Source organism: Meles meles, chromosome 3, assembly GCF_922984935.1.
Source record: "Meles meles chromosome 3, mMelMel3.1 paternal haplotype, whole genome shotgun sequence".
NCBI classification, from domain to species: Eukaryota; Metazoa; Chordata; class Mammalia; order Carnivora; family Mustelidae; genus Meles; species Meles meles.
Genome location: NC_060068.1, coordinates 141027412 through 141041087, shown reverse-complemented (window position 1 = coordinate 141041087; position 13676 = coordinate 141027412). Strand labels below are relative to the sequence as shown.

The window sequence follows — 13676 nt, the reverse complement described above, 5'->3', positions numbered from 1 at the left end:
CTTCAGGAATTCTTTTTTTTTTTTTTTTTTAAATGTGGCATGGAGGAAGTGGCTTTTTTTTTTTTTTAAGATTTTATTTATTGATTTGACAGAGAGATCACAAGTAGTCAGAGAGGCAGGCAGAGAGAGAGAGAAAGGAGAAAGCAGGCTCTCTGCAGAGCAGAGCCCGATGTGGGACTCGATCCCAGGACTCTGAAATCATGACCCGAGTTGAAGGCAGAGGCTTAACCCACTGAGCCACCCAGGCGCCCACAACTTCAGGAATTCTTAAAAGGGCTTCTTGGAAGAGCTGAAATTTGACCTGAGCCTTGCAGGGAGGGCTGGACCAATAAAGACACGGTGAAGGTGAGTTCTCCAGAGGCCTTAGGAGGGAAAGAGTGGGGGATCATTCTCCCACTTGTCCAAAACGGAAACTGAGACCCAACAAGGGGAAAAGAACACACAGATGGTTGGGAGACATGGCTTTGCTGTACTAGGCCTTCCCCGGATATGCTCCTTGGAATGGTAGGATACCAAAAAGTCCAGCCCCAAACCCCGAACAAAGGTGGTTTTTTTTTTTTTCTCTTACCTTGGAAACTCACAACTCACACGCACATGTAACAGACTCAGTGGTCTGAGCCTCTCCAATTTAATATTGCTTGACTCAGTGTTTCCCAAACAATTTTCATAATAGAACCCTTCCCCCTTGGGGAGGTAGCACCCATTAACAACCACACAAAACCAGAGTGCCTTATGGGGGGATGAGGGGGTTGCTGCTCCCAGCCAAGCTACTTCCTGCATCTCCTTGAGTTGGAGAGGAGACCCTAGCTTGTCCCCAGGGACTTGAGAAGCTCACATTTGCCACAAAGAACCTTTCCTTTCAGGTGCTCTGATCGGCGTGTGTGGATTGGGCGAGTCCCTGTCCCTGAAGGAACACAGAGTGTCTCTCACTTGCCTGCTGGTGCCTGAGCCGGACACCTGGGCTGGCTGATGAAGTTATTTTTTGTCCCGGCAGTTGGGCTGACCCCCCAGCATCAGGGAGTAGACCACTGTTGTTCGCCGAGAAAAACAGGTGCAGCAGGAGGCAAGCAGCACCCTTATGTGGAAGAGGTCCTGGGCCAGGGACCCTGGCATCTATACCTGCCAGCCCACCAACCTTCAGGGCACGGGGACTGCCACCATCTGTATCCCTGTGACCAGAAGCCCTCACGTCTCCCCTGCCCCCTCCTAGCTCCCTCCCTAGCTGCAGGCATGCTGGTGTGGAGCAATGGGCCAAAACAGGGGTAGGTAACCATGTGAACCTTGGTATTTTTGATGCCAAGGAGTTGTTACTCCCAAAAGAGTGCAAAAAGGACCTTTGCACTCACACCTTATACTCTGCCTGCACATCACTGTTTCCACGCCTTGCACCAACCTCACAGCCTCCCTCCAAGCCCTGAGCTGTTCTGACCGCCAGCCTTTCCTTCAACATCAGCCCCCACTCCAAGGCTGGGCAGAGCTAGGGCCAGTGGGGCACCAGTACCCCAGGAGGGAGCCCAGAGCCACTGGCAAGTCACTCAGGCCTAGGACATATTGTTCAATGGACCCTCGTTCTTCAGTGAGGCGTCTCCTCCTCTCTCAGGAAAACACAGGGGCCAAATAAACACAATGCCATGGTTCCCACGGCTTGTTTCCCCAGGGTGAGGGCGTGACCACAGTTTATCTCCCTGCCTCTGCCATAGGCTACATGAGGAAAACCCTGCTCCCACAACTTACCCCTTCTCCAGCCTAGCCCTTTTCAATTAAAACGATGCTCCCTAAAGTGCCTTCTGCAGCCTGAAGTGCTTAGGCTGGGGTAGGAAGTTGGTCAAAGGAAGTTTAGAAAATGCTGGATACTCTGCTTCCTTCTTGGAAATTTGCAGTTCACATTAGCGCATTAAGGGTTCTGAGAAGTTCTGCACTTTGCAGATCTGTTTAACTTGAGGGAATCTAGAGTTTCTCAGATTACTTGGCTATCAATTCTTTTCTTGGTCATGCCTATTAATGTGCAATGAATTAGTGTATCCCAGACAAACTTCAGGGAAAGATGCATGAAGTACATGGGTACTTCACTCCGGAGCTGTTCCCAAGGCTCCCAGATATATAACCTGTTTGCCCACAGCCAGAGAAGCAACTCAGCGCTCCCTTAGCCCTACTAGGGGAGAAATGGAGAAAGAGAGTCACCTCTGAATCCCAGAACAAGAAATGGCTGAAGACCAGGTCTGGATTGATGGAGCTAACTTCAGTTCTACTGGACTGGCCTTTCTTACTTGCTGGTCTGGGGCCTGGGGCTGGAGCAGGGGAATCTCGGGCAAGGCCCTCCAGCTCCTGTTATTCTCAGTTTGCTCTGCTGCTGAAGAGGGATGAGAACTGGCTTCGAGAATCTTAGGTAGCTGACAGGAGGGAGTGTCTGGGAGAGCACTGAATTAAAATGCTCTGTGCAGGGGAGGGGTTCTCTGTGCAGTGTCCAGCTGACCTGAAGCTTCCTGAGAAGAATATTAAATCCACAGACCGTCTGGGCTGCACAGGCCTGCTAAGGCTGGTTTCTCCAGCCACCCCTCTGCACTGATGGGGAAGCTGAGGGCCAGGCTCTGGGGTCCTGGCACCTGGCACCAGGCATGGTAGAGGGAGTAAAGGTAGGGAGCAGGAGGAAGAGAGAAACCAGAAGTGCGGGTGGGGGGGGGGCAGGTAGAGGAAGGTGGAGAAGGTAAGTCACAAGTCTGATTTTTCCAGAGCCTGAGGAGAAAAACAAGCACAGCGATCTAAGAGCAGGATGACAGCTGAGGTCCTGGGCCTCCTGGCTTTGTGGGCTCCACTCCCCACCGTGGTTTCCTCATCTCTACAGGGATGAGGTTCTAGCTCTGGCAGCTAGGTGTCTCCAGACCCACGAGGTGGCCCTGAGACAGACCTGGAGGGCTGAGGGAGTGAGCCTTGCCTGGTCGGGGAGGAGGATCTCTGGCTTATCCCCTGGGCTGACCAGACTCTGGGACCAGAAGCAGTGGCATACCCCAGGTCATGTCTAGCCCCTGCCTTGGCTGGTTCGGGCCCTGGCACCGCCAGCCCCACAGGCCTCCAGTGACCCCCTTTCCAGCTGCCCACATTTCCCTGTTAATTCCCAGGGTCTGGCCCACTTCCTCCCCTGTCCCCAGCCCCCTGTCTGACCTTCAAACAAACCTAGAATGGGACATTGTAGAGACTCAAGTATCATCAGTTCCCCTGCCTGTTTTAGAGGAGAGGTAAACTGAGGCTAAGGGAGGGTCTGAGCAGAAGTGAGAACATCTGGGGAAAGCTACCAAGTCAGGACCAGGGGGCTTGTCTCTTTGTCAGATGGCCTCAGCAGCACTGCCCCCGGAAAAAGCTCAGGACGTCCCTGATTTGAACAGAGAGAACAGGGAGGGACGAAGGATTCCTTTTGCTTGTCCCCTGGGCCAGCTCCAGGGAAGGCACATCCGGGGCCTTCCATCACCCCATGGGTGATCCTGCATGGCCCAGGCCCCCAGGCCTCTGGGCACACACCCTGGCTCCCACCTCACTCCTGCCCTCCGCCCTTCCTGGGACAAGATGAGAGGCTCCCGCTGTCTTCTTCAGTAAGTCCTCAAGAGGGAGCCGTGACCACAGGCATCATGGAGGGCCCGGCCCTGGGCCCTAGCTGGCTAGGAAGGAGACCTCCGTGGGGGTGACAGAGGCCAGGGGGAAGGCAGGGGAGGCGTCAGTCCCGAGGACCCGGTACAGCAGCTCCTCCTTCTCCTGCTGGAGCTGTTGCCGCAACTGGGACTCCTTCTCCAGGGCCTCGCGGGCGAGAAGCAGGTCCTCCGAGAGCTGTCTGTGGGTGTAGACAGAGGCCCGTGTTGCCAGTGGGGAACGGCCTGGCAGCGGCTGCACCAACCAGCCCATTCCTCTAAGGGGCCTTCCACAGAGGGGCCGCCTGCCCGCATCAGGACCCCCACCACCCTGTCGCCCCCCTGGACGCAAGAGGTCATTGGATCCCTTGACAGAGCAGAGTGGCCCTCACAGGTAGACGGCTCTGGGTTCGGATCTGCCCCACCACTTAGCTGTGTAACCCCGAACAAGTCTTTGACTCCTGCCAAGTTTCAGTTTCCTCATCTGTCAAATGGGAGTGATAACAGGTGGACAGGCTCTTAGAGTAATTATGAGGCTTAGGTGAGATAATATGTAAACAATTCAATGAATTATGTCTGACACATGATTGTGGCTCTCATTTACCAAGCCTTTAGAATGGGTTCCTTCATTCATATATACTCATTCATTCATTCCTTAGGTCACCCCAGCTAGACATTTCCTGTCCCCTCTTCCCGTACTGGGCTTTGCAGTGGAGACGACTCAGCCAGGATGGGGACAGATATCAATCAGGACACTAAGACCGAGGTTCCTGGACAGAGCTGGTCTGCTGGGATTCTTGACTGTCAAAGAAAGAGAGAGCCACATTCCCCAGAAAGGCCTGGGCCTGCCTGTCGGTCCATTTCCCAGGTTCTTCAAGACCCTCTGAACCGGAGATGTTGACCAAATGATGGTGGGGGGAAGACGGGGGCACGGGACAGTTACCTTGACGTAACCATCTGGTTGCGGGCCCGGACATGGAGGTCCTCGTTCTCCTGCTGCAGGGTGGAGATTTTTTCCTCCAACATCAGATTTTTTTCTTTCTGTAACAAATCAGATGGCACTCAGAAAGCCACCGACCTCACATGGCAGAACGGATACCATCACCTCCCTCTTATCTGTGGTCACTGAAAACACTGACTCCGTCTGGACTCGATGTTACATTGTGTGAAGCAGTAAGATTACTTTAAAAAACACACCCGAGGAGTGAACACAGAGCTGCCAGTTTTTAATTTTGCCACGTGAGACGTAGCAAAAAAATATAGCCACTCCCATCTAACGTCTCCATCAGTGCATAAGGGAAAGGGTACTTTTGGTTCTCCGAAGTCAGGATATCATCTATATAAATAAAATTACATGTGTCTGTTATGCTAGTGCACAAAAATGGTTGAACAAAATTCACAGGGAGCGTCTGAGATGGTCTGATTAGAATACAGGTTGTGCGGCACCCACGAGTAGGGAGATTTCTTCTGGAGTAACATAATCTCCCTCTGGATGCCGCCCTAGGTTCCCAAGGCCTCCCTTCTCCTGCAGACAAAGCCATCAGTGTGCTCAATGCCCGTCACCCCCCAGGCCTGTCCTTGATGATTCTGGTCTCCTTTCTGTCTGATGGTTCAGCCTTGCTTCCTCAGCCCCTGCCTGGCACGTAACACCTGCCAGCCTCTCCCAACTAGCCAGGGTACTCCTGGGGTCACCCAAGTCAGAGCAGCAAGAATAGCCCAGAAAAGCCCAGGGCCCATATGAGAAAGGGCCCGTGCTTGACCCAGACTGGCCGCAGACCAGCCTCAGCTGTCTCCAGGGCCAGCATGGGTGGCAGGTCCACGCTGGTGTGGCCTATGCTGGAACCTCCTCAAAGGGCCTGCCCTCCACACGCTTTACAAAGAAAATGCTCAGAAAGGCCAAGCCTGTGGCTGCGTTGCCCCCAGCTGCCAGGCACAGACCACTGTTTCCATGAGGATCAGCCGCTTGTCCAGCTCGTGAATACGCTCGTTCTTCATCTCGATGACAAAGTGTAAACTCTCCAGCTCCTGCTCCCAGAACTGGCTGGGGCTCCCATAATCCTAGACATGGATGCAGAATCATCACATCAGACCAGCAGGCGGGGAGAGAGGGGTACGGGCTACCTGCTGCTCTCCCACTCTGCCTCCAAATCACTGTCTGCCTCTCCCCAGTCACCCCCTCCCTTGGGGCTCACGGTAAGTGCTTAACATGCTCCATCTCCTTCCAGCCTAATAATACCCTCAGCCGCAAGCCCTGTTCCCACCCTAGATGAGGAATTGTAGTTCAGAGCAGTTAAGTTGCTCGTGCTAAGTGCTAGGTTACCTCTTTGCACCTAGTTCCTTCTGAATCCAGAGCCCAAGCACATCACGACCCCCCATGTTTCTCTCTCAGCCTTACTTTCCCCCTCAGTGACACGGGGACCCTCTTTCTTCCAGGCCCTTGTGAAAGTAAGAGTGTCAGGTCTAGCCCTGGCCTTGAAGAGGACCCGGATTTTCCAGGTGCCCAGACCCTGACCTCCCTGGAGATTTGAGAAGGAAAAGCTGCCAGGTTAACTGCCACCTGCCTGGATGTGCTTCTGGTAGTCTCGGCTCAAAATGGACGCTTCTACCCTCTTCATCTTGGCCTGGAAGACCTCCAGCTGTGAGGACAGTCCATCGATGGTCTCCTGGAGAAGGGAGTGGGAGGGAGATGGCCAAAGGCTGGTTCATACAGACTGGAGGTGGACTTCTCATCCCAGAGAGGGCACGGTTTGGGTTCTTCCATGAATCTTCACCCTGCCCTGCCCACCAATGCAGGCCCGATTTGCTTCAACCGCTGCCTGAAACATACAAGCCCCATCTCTGCTCATAAAGCCTTTACGGACTCCCAGTGCGCTTGGGGACCATGTCCCAGTGTTCGAGGCTAGCTCGACCTTCAAAGCCCACCCAAGTCAGGCTCTGCACTTCCTCAGTCTTCCCTCTCTGTCCTCCCATTGCCAGGTATATTCTTGCCTCCTACATTCCCCTTCCAAGAGCTTCCCGCATCCAAACCTTGCCCAATACCTTCACGACAGAGCACACCTTTCATAGGGCTCATGGGCCCCACCACTTGGCCTTTGCCTCCTCACCAGCCTTAGTTCCCTGGTTACTCATACTCTTCATCCCAGGGGGATCTTGGACTTTTTTCAGTTCTACAGGTAACCACATTTCCCCCTCTTCTCTATGTCTTTAAGCACACTGGGTTGTTTTTTTTTTTTTTTTTTTTTTCCTACCTAGGGCACTCCTCTTACCCTTTTTCATCAGAAGAATGCTAATCCATCCTTCAGGTTCCAGATAAGGTTTCATCCCTCTGCGAAGGCCCTGACCTGATAAATTGACTCAGATGCCTTCCTTCATACTTCCGCAGCTCCCCGTGTATCCACCTGCCAGCCCGGTCTCACCATGGTACCTGGCCCATGAGGTCTCCAAGATCCTCCAAGCGCAGTTCTCAGAGAAACAGGCCCACCCCGATCTCATACCACGTCCTCTGGAGCTAATAGGTCAGTCACCACATCGAGGGGCTGGATATACAGAAGACACTCACCTCTGTCCCTCACCCCTAAGTAGAGGCCAGGCGGCTTTCCTGCAGGTCCTCCCCTCCCCCGAAGAGATGGCCATGAGTTCCCTCTCACCTGCAGGGTCGCCTTGGCCTCCTGAAAGGAGTGGGTAAGGGCTTCCTTCTCCTGCTCATGCGAGGCCCGGAGGACTGTAGGGAAAGGAGACCTCCGTGAGCTCAGACACCCAGGCACTTTACCCCAATGCCTTCTGGCAGGCCCCATGAGGCCTGGAGAACCTGGGCGATCAGCTGGGGCCCACAGGGGCCGGGGGGCTGGGGATGGTCTTACTCATCCTTCGTTTGCTGGGCGTGCAGCTGCGCCAGAAATATGGTAGAGATTTAATGAAAGCTCATGGAAATGGAGACAGATGATATCTTGGGAGGAGCTGTGAACCCTACCAGATTGCAGGACCCACCCACGCCGCACTGAGGTGGAGACCCAAAGACCCTGCAGCAAGCTTGTTCATCTGACTCGCCAGCCATGACAATGCACAGCGCTGATGTTTTGCAAGCTGAGTTACCCGAACTTGGAAACCATTAAAGCATTATTTCTCAAACCAGGGCAGAGAACTGCAGTAAGTACATTCGCTCTGGAGCCAGGAAATCTACTTTGTTGTCATTCTGCTTCTTACAACTGAGGGACCTTGAGAGGATCACCTCAGATATTAAAACATTCTACTGCAGGCACCTGTGTGGCTCAGTCGTTAAGCATCTGCCTTCTTTTTTTAAAATTTTGTTTCATTTCATTTCATTTTTTCAGTGTTCCAAGATTCATTGTTTATGCACCACACCCAGCTCCATGCAATACGTGCCCTCCGTAATACCTACCATCAGGCTCACCCCACCTCCCAGTCTTCTCCCCTCCAAAACCCTCAGTTTGTTTCTCAGAGTCCACAGTCTCTCATGGTTCATTCCCCCTCCAATTTCCCCCCAACTCACTTCTCTTCTCCTTCTCCCCATGTCCTCCTTCTGCTTAGGTCCTGATCCCAGGGTCCTGGGACTGAGCCCCACATTGGGCTCCCTGCTTGGTGGAGAGCCTGCTTCTCCCTCTCCTGCTTCCCTTCCTTGTGTTCCCTCTCTCCCTGTCTTTCTCTGTCAAATAAATAAATAAAATCTTTTAAAAAAAAAAGGGGGGGTTCTACTGCATCAACTGTGACATGAGTTGTTCTAAGGGATGACCCAAGGATGACCTAAGGATGACGTGAGGAAAGGACACACAAGGGCTCTCCAGACTGGGCAGTGCTGTGCAGATTTGCTATTATTTCCCCAAATCAGTGTCATTATATTTCTTATCCCACCTCTACAGAGTCCCTTGTGGAAAATTCCAACTTTGTCTCAACTGAAAGAAGACAATGGGGAAGTGACCAATCAATGGGTGGGATGGGAAATAGGACAGAGAGGACAGGAAAAAAAAGTGTCATATAACCAAAGGCCCGGGTAGTGGGCCTATGTCTCAGTGGGCAGTGACAGAGAAAAAACAACATTCAGCCATATAAATGTGAAGAGTCCCCAAATTCAAGAGATCAGCTATAAAATTGTATAAAAATGATAAGCTGAATTTTTTTTTATTTTTATGGGCTAAATCTGTTAATTTGCCAATCAAGACAATTTCTGATTCCAGGTAAGCTGGAGGATGTATGCTCCATACAGTTTGTCCTACACCATGTAGCTATAAAACCCAGGCAGAATGGATGGAATAGCTATTTGCAGACTCTGAACAGTAAATGGTGGCAGGGAGATGTGGCAAGAAGACCAGAATTTGAAGTAGCGTGAAACCAAGAGTTTTAAACAAGACTCAGAATCTCATGTTTTCAAATATTTCAGGATATCATTTACAATTACTCAGCATGCAAATCCAAACGGCTCAGCATAAAAATCCAAAGTGGCTCAGCATACAAAGAAGCAGGAGAATCTCAACTTGGCTGAGAAAGACATTCGGCAGATGCCAACACTGAGATGCTACAGATGTTGGAATTACTGACAGAGACTTAAAGACAGCGGATACAAAAACGTCTCATGAAGTAAGGGTGAGCACTCTTGAAAAGAATGGAAAAATAGAAAGCCCTAGCAAATATACAGAAGCTATTAAAAAGAACCAAAAGGAAAGTTTAGAACTAAAAAATGTAATAAATTAAAAAAAACCAACAACAACTCACGGGGTGGGCTCAGTAGCAGAACAGAGATGACACGGATAAAGAGGCAGTGAACATGAATATGGGTCAGTAGAGATTATCCAGTCTAAACAACCGAGAGAAAAGCAATTGGGAAAAAAATGAACAAATCCTCAGGGACATATAAAGCAATCCAAAAACGTCTAACATTTGTGTATCGAAGTCTCAGAAAGAGAAGAGAAAGAGTGTGGTACAGAAACTGTATTTGAAGAGAAAATAGTTGAATGCTTCCCAAATCTTGCAAAATATAAACCTACAGACAAGAGATACCCACTGAACCCCAAACAGGGGAAGCCCAGGGAAATCTACACCCAAACACATCTTTTTTTTTTTTTTTTTAAAGATTTTACTTATTTATTTGTCAGAGAGAGTGAGAGAGCACAAGCAGGGAGAGAGGCAGGCAGAGGGAGAAACAGGCTCTGCCCTGAGCAGGGAGCCCAATGCAGGACTTGATCCCAGGATCCTGGGATCCTTATCGACTGAGCCACCCAGGCATCCCCAGACACATTATTTCTGAAAACTAATGACAAAGAAAAAATCTGAAACAGACCCAGACAAACACAATGCATTACTTAGAGGAAACAACAGTTTGAATGACTGTGAATTTCTTATTAGAAACCTTTGAGACTAGAGAGAATAAGAACATAAATAGGGAATAAAAACTGCGAAAACAAAAGAGCTGTAAATCTCAAATCCTATAGCCAGTGAAAATGTCCTCAGGAACGAAGGTGAAACTAAGGCGTTCTCAGAAAAAGAAACACTAAGATAATTTCTCATCTGCAGACCTTCTAAAGGAACCACTTAAGGAAATCTTCAGATCAAAAAAAAAATGATACCAAAGGCAACTTCTGAACTTCAAGAGTATAGGAAGAAAAACAGAACCGGTAAATGCCTGGGTAATATAATAGATTAGTCTTCTTCTTTTTCTCCCCTCGTGCTCTTTAAAATATGATTAATGGTAAATCAATGTTATAAACAGTGTAACGTTGTCTGATGGGGCAGTCAATGTATGTGGATGTCATACCTAAGATCAGTACAACAAAAAGGAGAGAGGATAGTGAGCTAGAGGATGGCAGGTTTTCTTTTCTTTCTTTCCTTTTTCTTTCTTTTTTTTTTTTTTTAAGATTTTAATTTTTTTATTTGAGAGAGTGGGAGTGCACAAGCACGGGGGAGGAGGGGAAGGGGAGGGAGAAGCAGACTCCCCACTGAACAGGGAGCCTGATGTGGGAGTCAATCCCAAGACCCAGGATCATGACCTGAGCCGAAGCAGATATCCAACCAACTGAGTCACCCAGGCTTCTTGATGGTAGGCTTTCTACATCCCCCTGGAAACCGCAGAATGTGAATTCTAAGGAGACTCTTAACTATTTTGTAATTCTTAAAGCAATCACACACACACAAAAAAGAACTATACAAAGAGATATAGTAAAAAAGATCAGAGACAAGTTAAAAATGGAATACTAAAAAATGTTCAAATACTCCAAAAGAAACCAGGGAAAGGAATGTAGAGCATAAAAAGGACAGACCTACATCCAGCCACAGCAGTACATCACAAACTAAGTGGTCTAAACATGCTAAAGAAAAGACAGAGATTATCAGACTGGATCTTTAAAAAAGTACCCAGTGGGGCGCCTGGGTGGCTCAGTGGGTTAAAGCCTCTGCCTTCAGCTCCAGTCATGATCCCAGGGTCCTGGGATCAATCCCTGCATCGGGCTCTCTGCTCAGTGGTGAGTCTGCTTCCCACTCTCTCTCTGCCTGCCTCTCTGCCTACTTGTGATCGCTATCAAATAAATAAATAAATAAATAAAATTTAAAAATAAAAAAACACCCAGCTATGTGCTACTTACAAGAAGCCCGCTTTAAATAGATGTCACATGTAGATCACAAGTAAAAAGGCAGAACAAGCAACATGAATCAGAGGAAAGCAGTAGTAGCTGTGTTCATATCAGATGAAGTGCACTTAAGAATAAGGAATAACATCAGGGATGAAGACATTGGCATTACATAATGATCAAGAGGTCAGTTCTCTAAGAAAACATGACAATCCTAAATGTTTGTATACCTAACAAAGGAAATTTGAGATCCATGAAGCAAAAACTAACAGAACTGAAAGGAGAAATAGACAAATATACATATTTATAGTGAGGAATTTCAACACCCTTTAGCATTCAATAGAACAAGGAGGCATAAAATCAGTAGAATATAGAAGAACTGAGCTCTGTCCATATCCTGATTTAACCACTTTATAAACTACAACCTACAGTAGCAGAATACACATTTTTTTCAAGTGCACATGAAACATTCACAAGATAGACCATATCCCGAGTCATAAAACAAACCTTAACAAATTATAAAAGGAGCAAAATACAAACTCTGTTCTCTGACCACAATGAAATCAAACTGGAAATCAGTCACAGAAAGAGAACTACCAATCTCCAGACACTTATATGTGTTCAAAGAGCCAAAGAGGAAGTCTCAAGGGAAACTAGACCATATTTTTAACTGAACAAAAATGGAAAATACAACACATCAATCTGTGGGATGCAGAAATACAGTGCTTAGGGAGAAATTCGTAGCATTAAATGCTTCTGTAAGAAAAGGAGAAAGGTCTCAAATCAGTAATATAAGCTCCTCGTGTAAGAAATCATAAAAAGAAGAGTTAACGGAATATAAAGGAGCCAGGAGAAGGAAATAAACATAACAGGAATCAATGAGATTGAAAATGGAAAAATTGGGGAAAACATCAATAAAACTAAAAGCTGATTTTTGGAAAGGATTAATAAAGTTGGTAAACCTTAAGACTGACAAAGAAAAAGAGAATACACAAACTACCAATATCAAGAAATTAAGAGGGAATATCACCACAGACACAGAAGATATTTAAAACAATAGTAAGAGATTATTATGAGCAATACTATGCATATAAACTGGACAACTTGATGAAACGTACCAACTCCTGAAAAACCACAAACTGCCAAAACTCACCTAAGGTAAAACACATCACCTGGGCATTCCTATAATTACTAAAGAATTCGAATTTGTACTTAAATACTTTCCGGAATATAAATGTTTGAGAACAGATGGTTTCATTCACAAATTCTATTCAACATTTAAAAATGATACCATACAAGTTCTATACAATCTCTTCCAGAAATGAAAGATGAAGGGACAGTTTTCAACTCACTCCATGGGGCAAGAAAACCTTGAAACTAAAACCAGACAGATAGTCTAGAACAACAGCCCTCATGAACACAAACACCTTCAGTAAAATATTAACAAATCAAGTTCAGCAATACATAAAAAAGAATACATTAATGTGACCGAGTAGGGTTTATGCCAGGAATACAAGGCTACTTCAAAATCTGAAATTTAAATCAATGTAATCCACAATATTAACAGTCCAAAGAAGATAAATCACACAATTATATGGGTCATAGATCTAAATGTAAAACTTAAAACCATACAAATTTTGGAAGACAACATAGAAGATCTTTGTTGTCTGGGGTTAGAATTTCTAAGATATGATACCTCAAGCATAATGAATGAAAGAAAAAATAATAAATTTAGAATTTATCAAAATTAAAACTTTGCTTTATAAAGAGAATGAGAAAAAAACCCCTTCAGCCTAGGGGAAAATATTTGCAAATACAAAGGACTTGCATCCAAAATATGTAAGATCTCTCAAAACTCAGCAGTAAGAACAAGCAAGCTAGTGAATGGGTAAGAGATTGGAATGGACATTGGACCAGATGATACCCAGACAGCGAGTAAGCACAAGAAGAAATGGCAAACATCCTTAGTCATTACTGAAATGCAAATCAAATCCATGATGAGATATCACCACACACCAGTTAGGATGGCTAAAACTTAAGAGAAAAATTGGCAAGTGTTGGGCAAGAAGGAAGAGTAGAAATCCTATATGGCTCACTGGAAAGCAGCATCATGGCCACTTAGGAAACCAGTTTCCTGTTTCCCATAAAGCTCAACATATACTTATTATATGGCCTCTCTATCCTACTCCTGCATTATTTACCCAAGAGAAATGGAAATTTAGGAACACACAGAAATCTGTACGTGAATGTTCAGAAGAGGATCTATTCACATTCGCCTCAAAATGGAAACAACCAAAATGTCCTACAAGTGAATGAGTAAACAATGGAATACAACCCAGCAGTGGGGAAAAAAAACCTGAACTATTAATACATGTAACTTGGATGAATTTCAAAGACATCACGATGAGGGCTGCCTGGGAGGTTCAGTCAATTAGTTAAGCATCTGACTTCCGTTCCGGTCATGATCCCAGTCCTGGGAGGGCGC

The 13676-nt window shown here is 47.2% G+C and overlaps 1 protein-coding gene across 1 annotated transcript in view; it reads right to left on the bottom strand.

Moving 5' to 3' along the window:
• Positions 1–503: 503 nt before the first annotated feature.
• CCDC69 (coiled-coil domain containing 69) overlaps positions 504–13676 on the bottom strand; it is a 37169-nt gene continuing 23996 nt past the window's right edge. The window contains exons 5-9 of the mRNA XM_046000875.1: positions 7265–7338; positions 6179–6280; positions 5556–5675; positions 4561–4658; positions 504–3820 (exon numbers count right to left, since the gene is read on the bottom strand). Coding sequence (XP_045856831.1) covers positions 3643–3820; positions 4561–4658; positions 5556–5675; positions 6179–6280; positions 7265–7338 — 572 coding nt within the window. The 3' untranslated portion in view covers positions 504–3642. The remainder of the gene's footprint in view (positions 3821–4560; positions 4659–5555; positions 5676–6178; positions 6281–7264; positions 7339–13676) is intronic.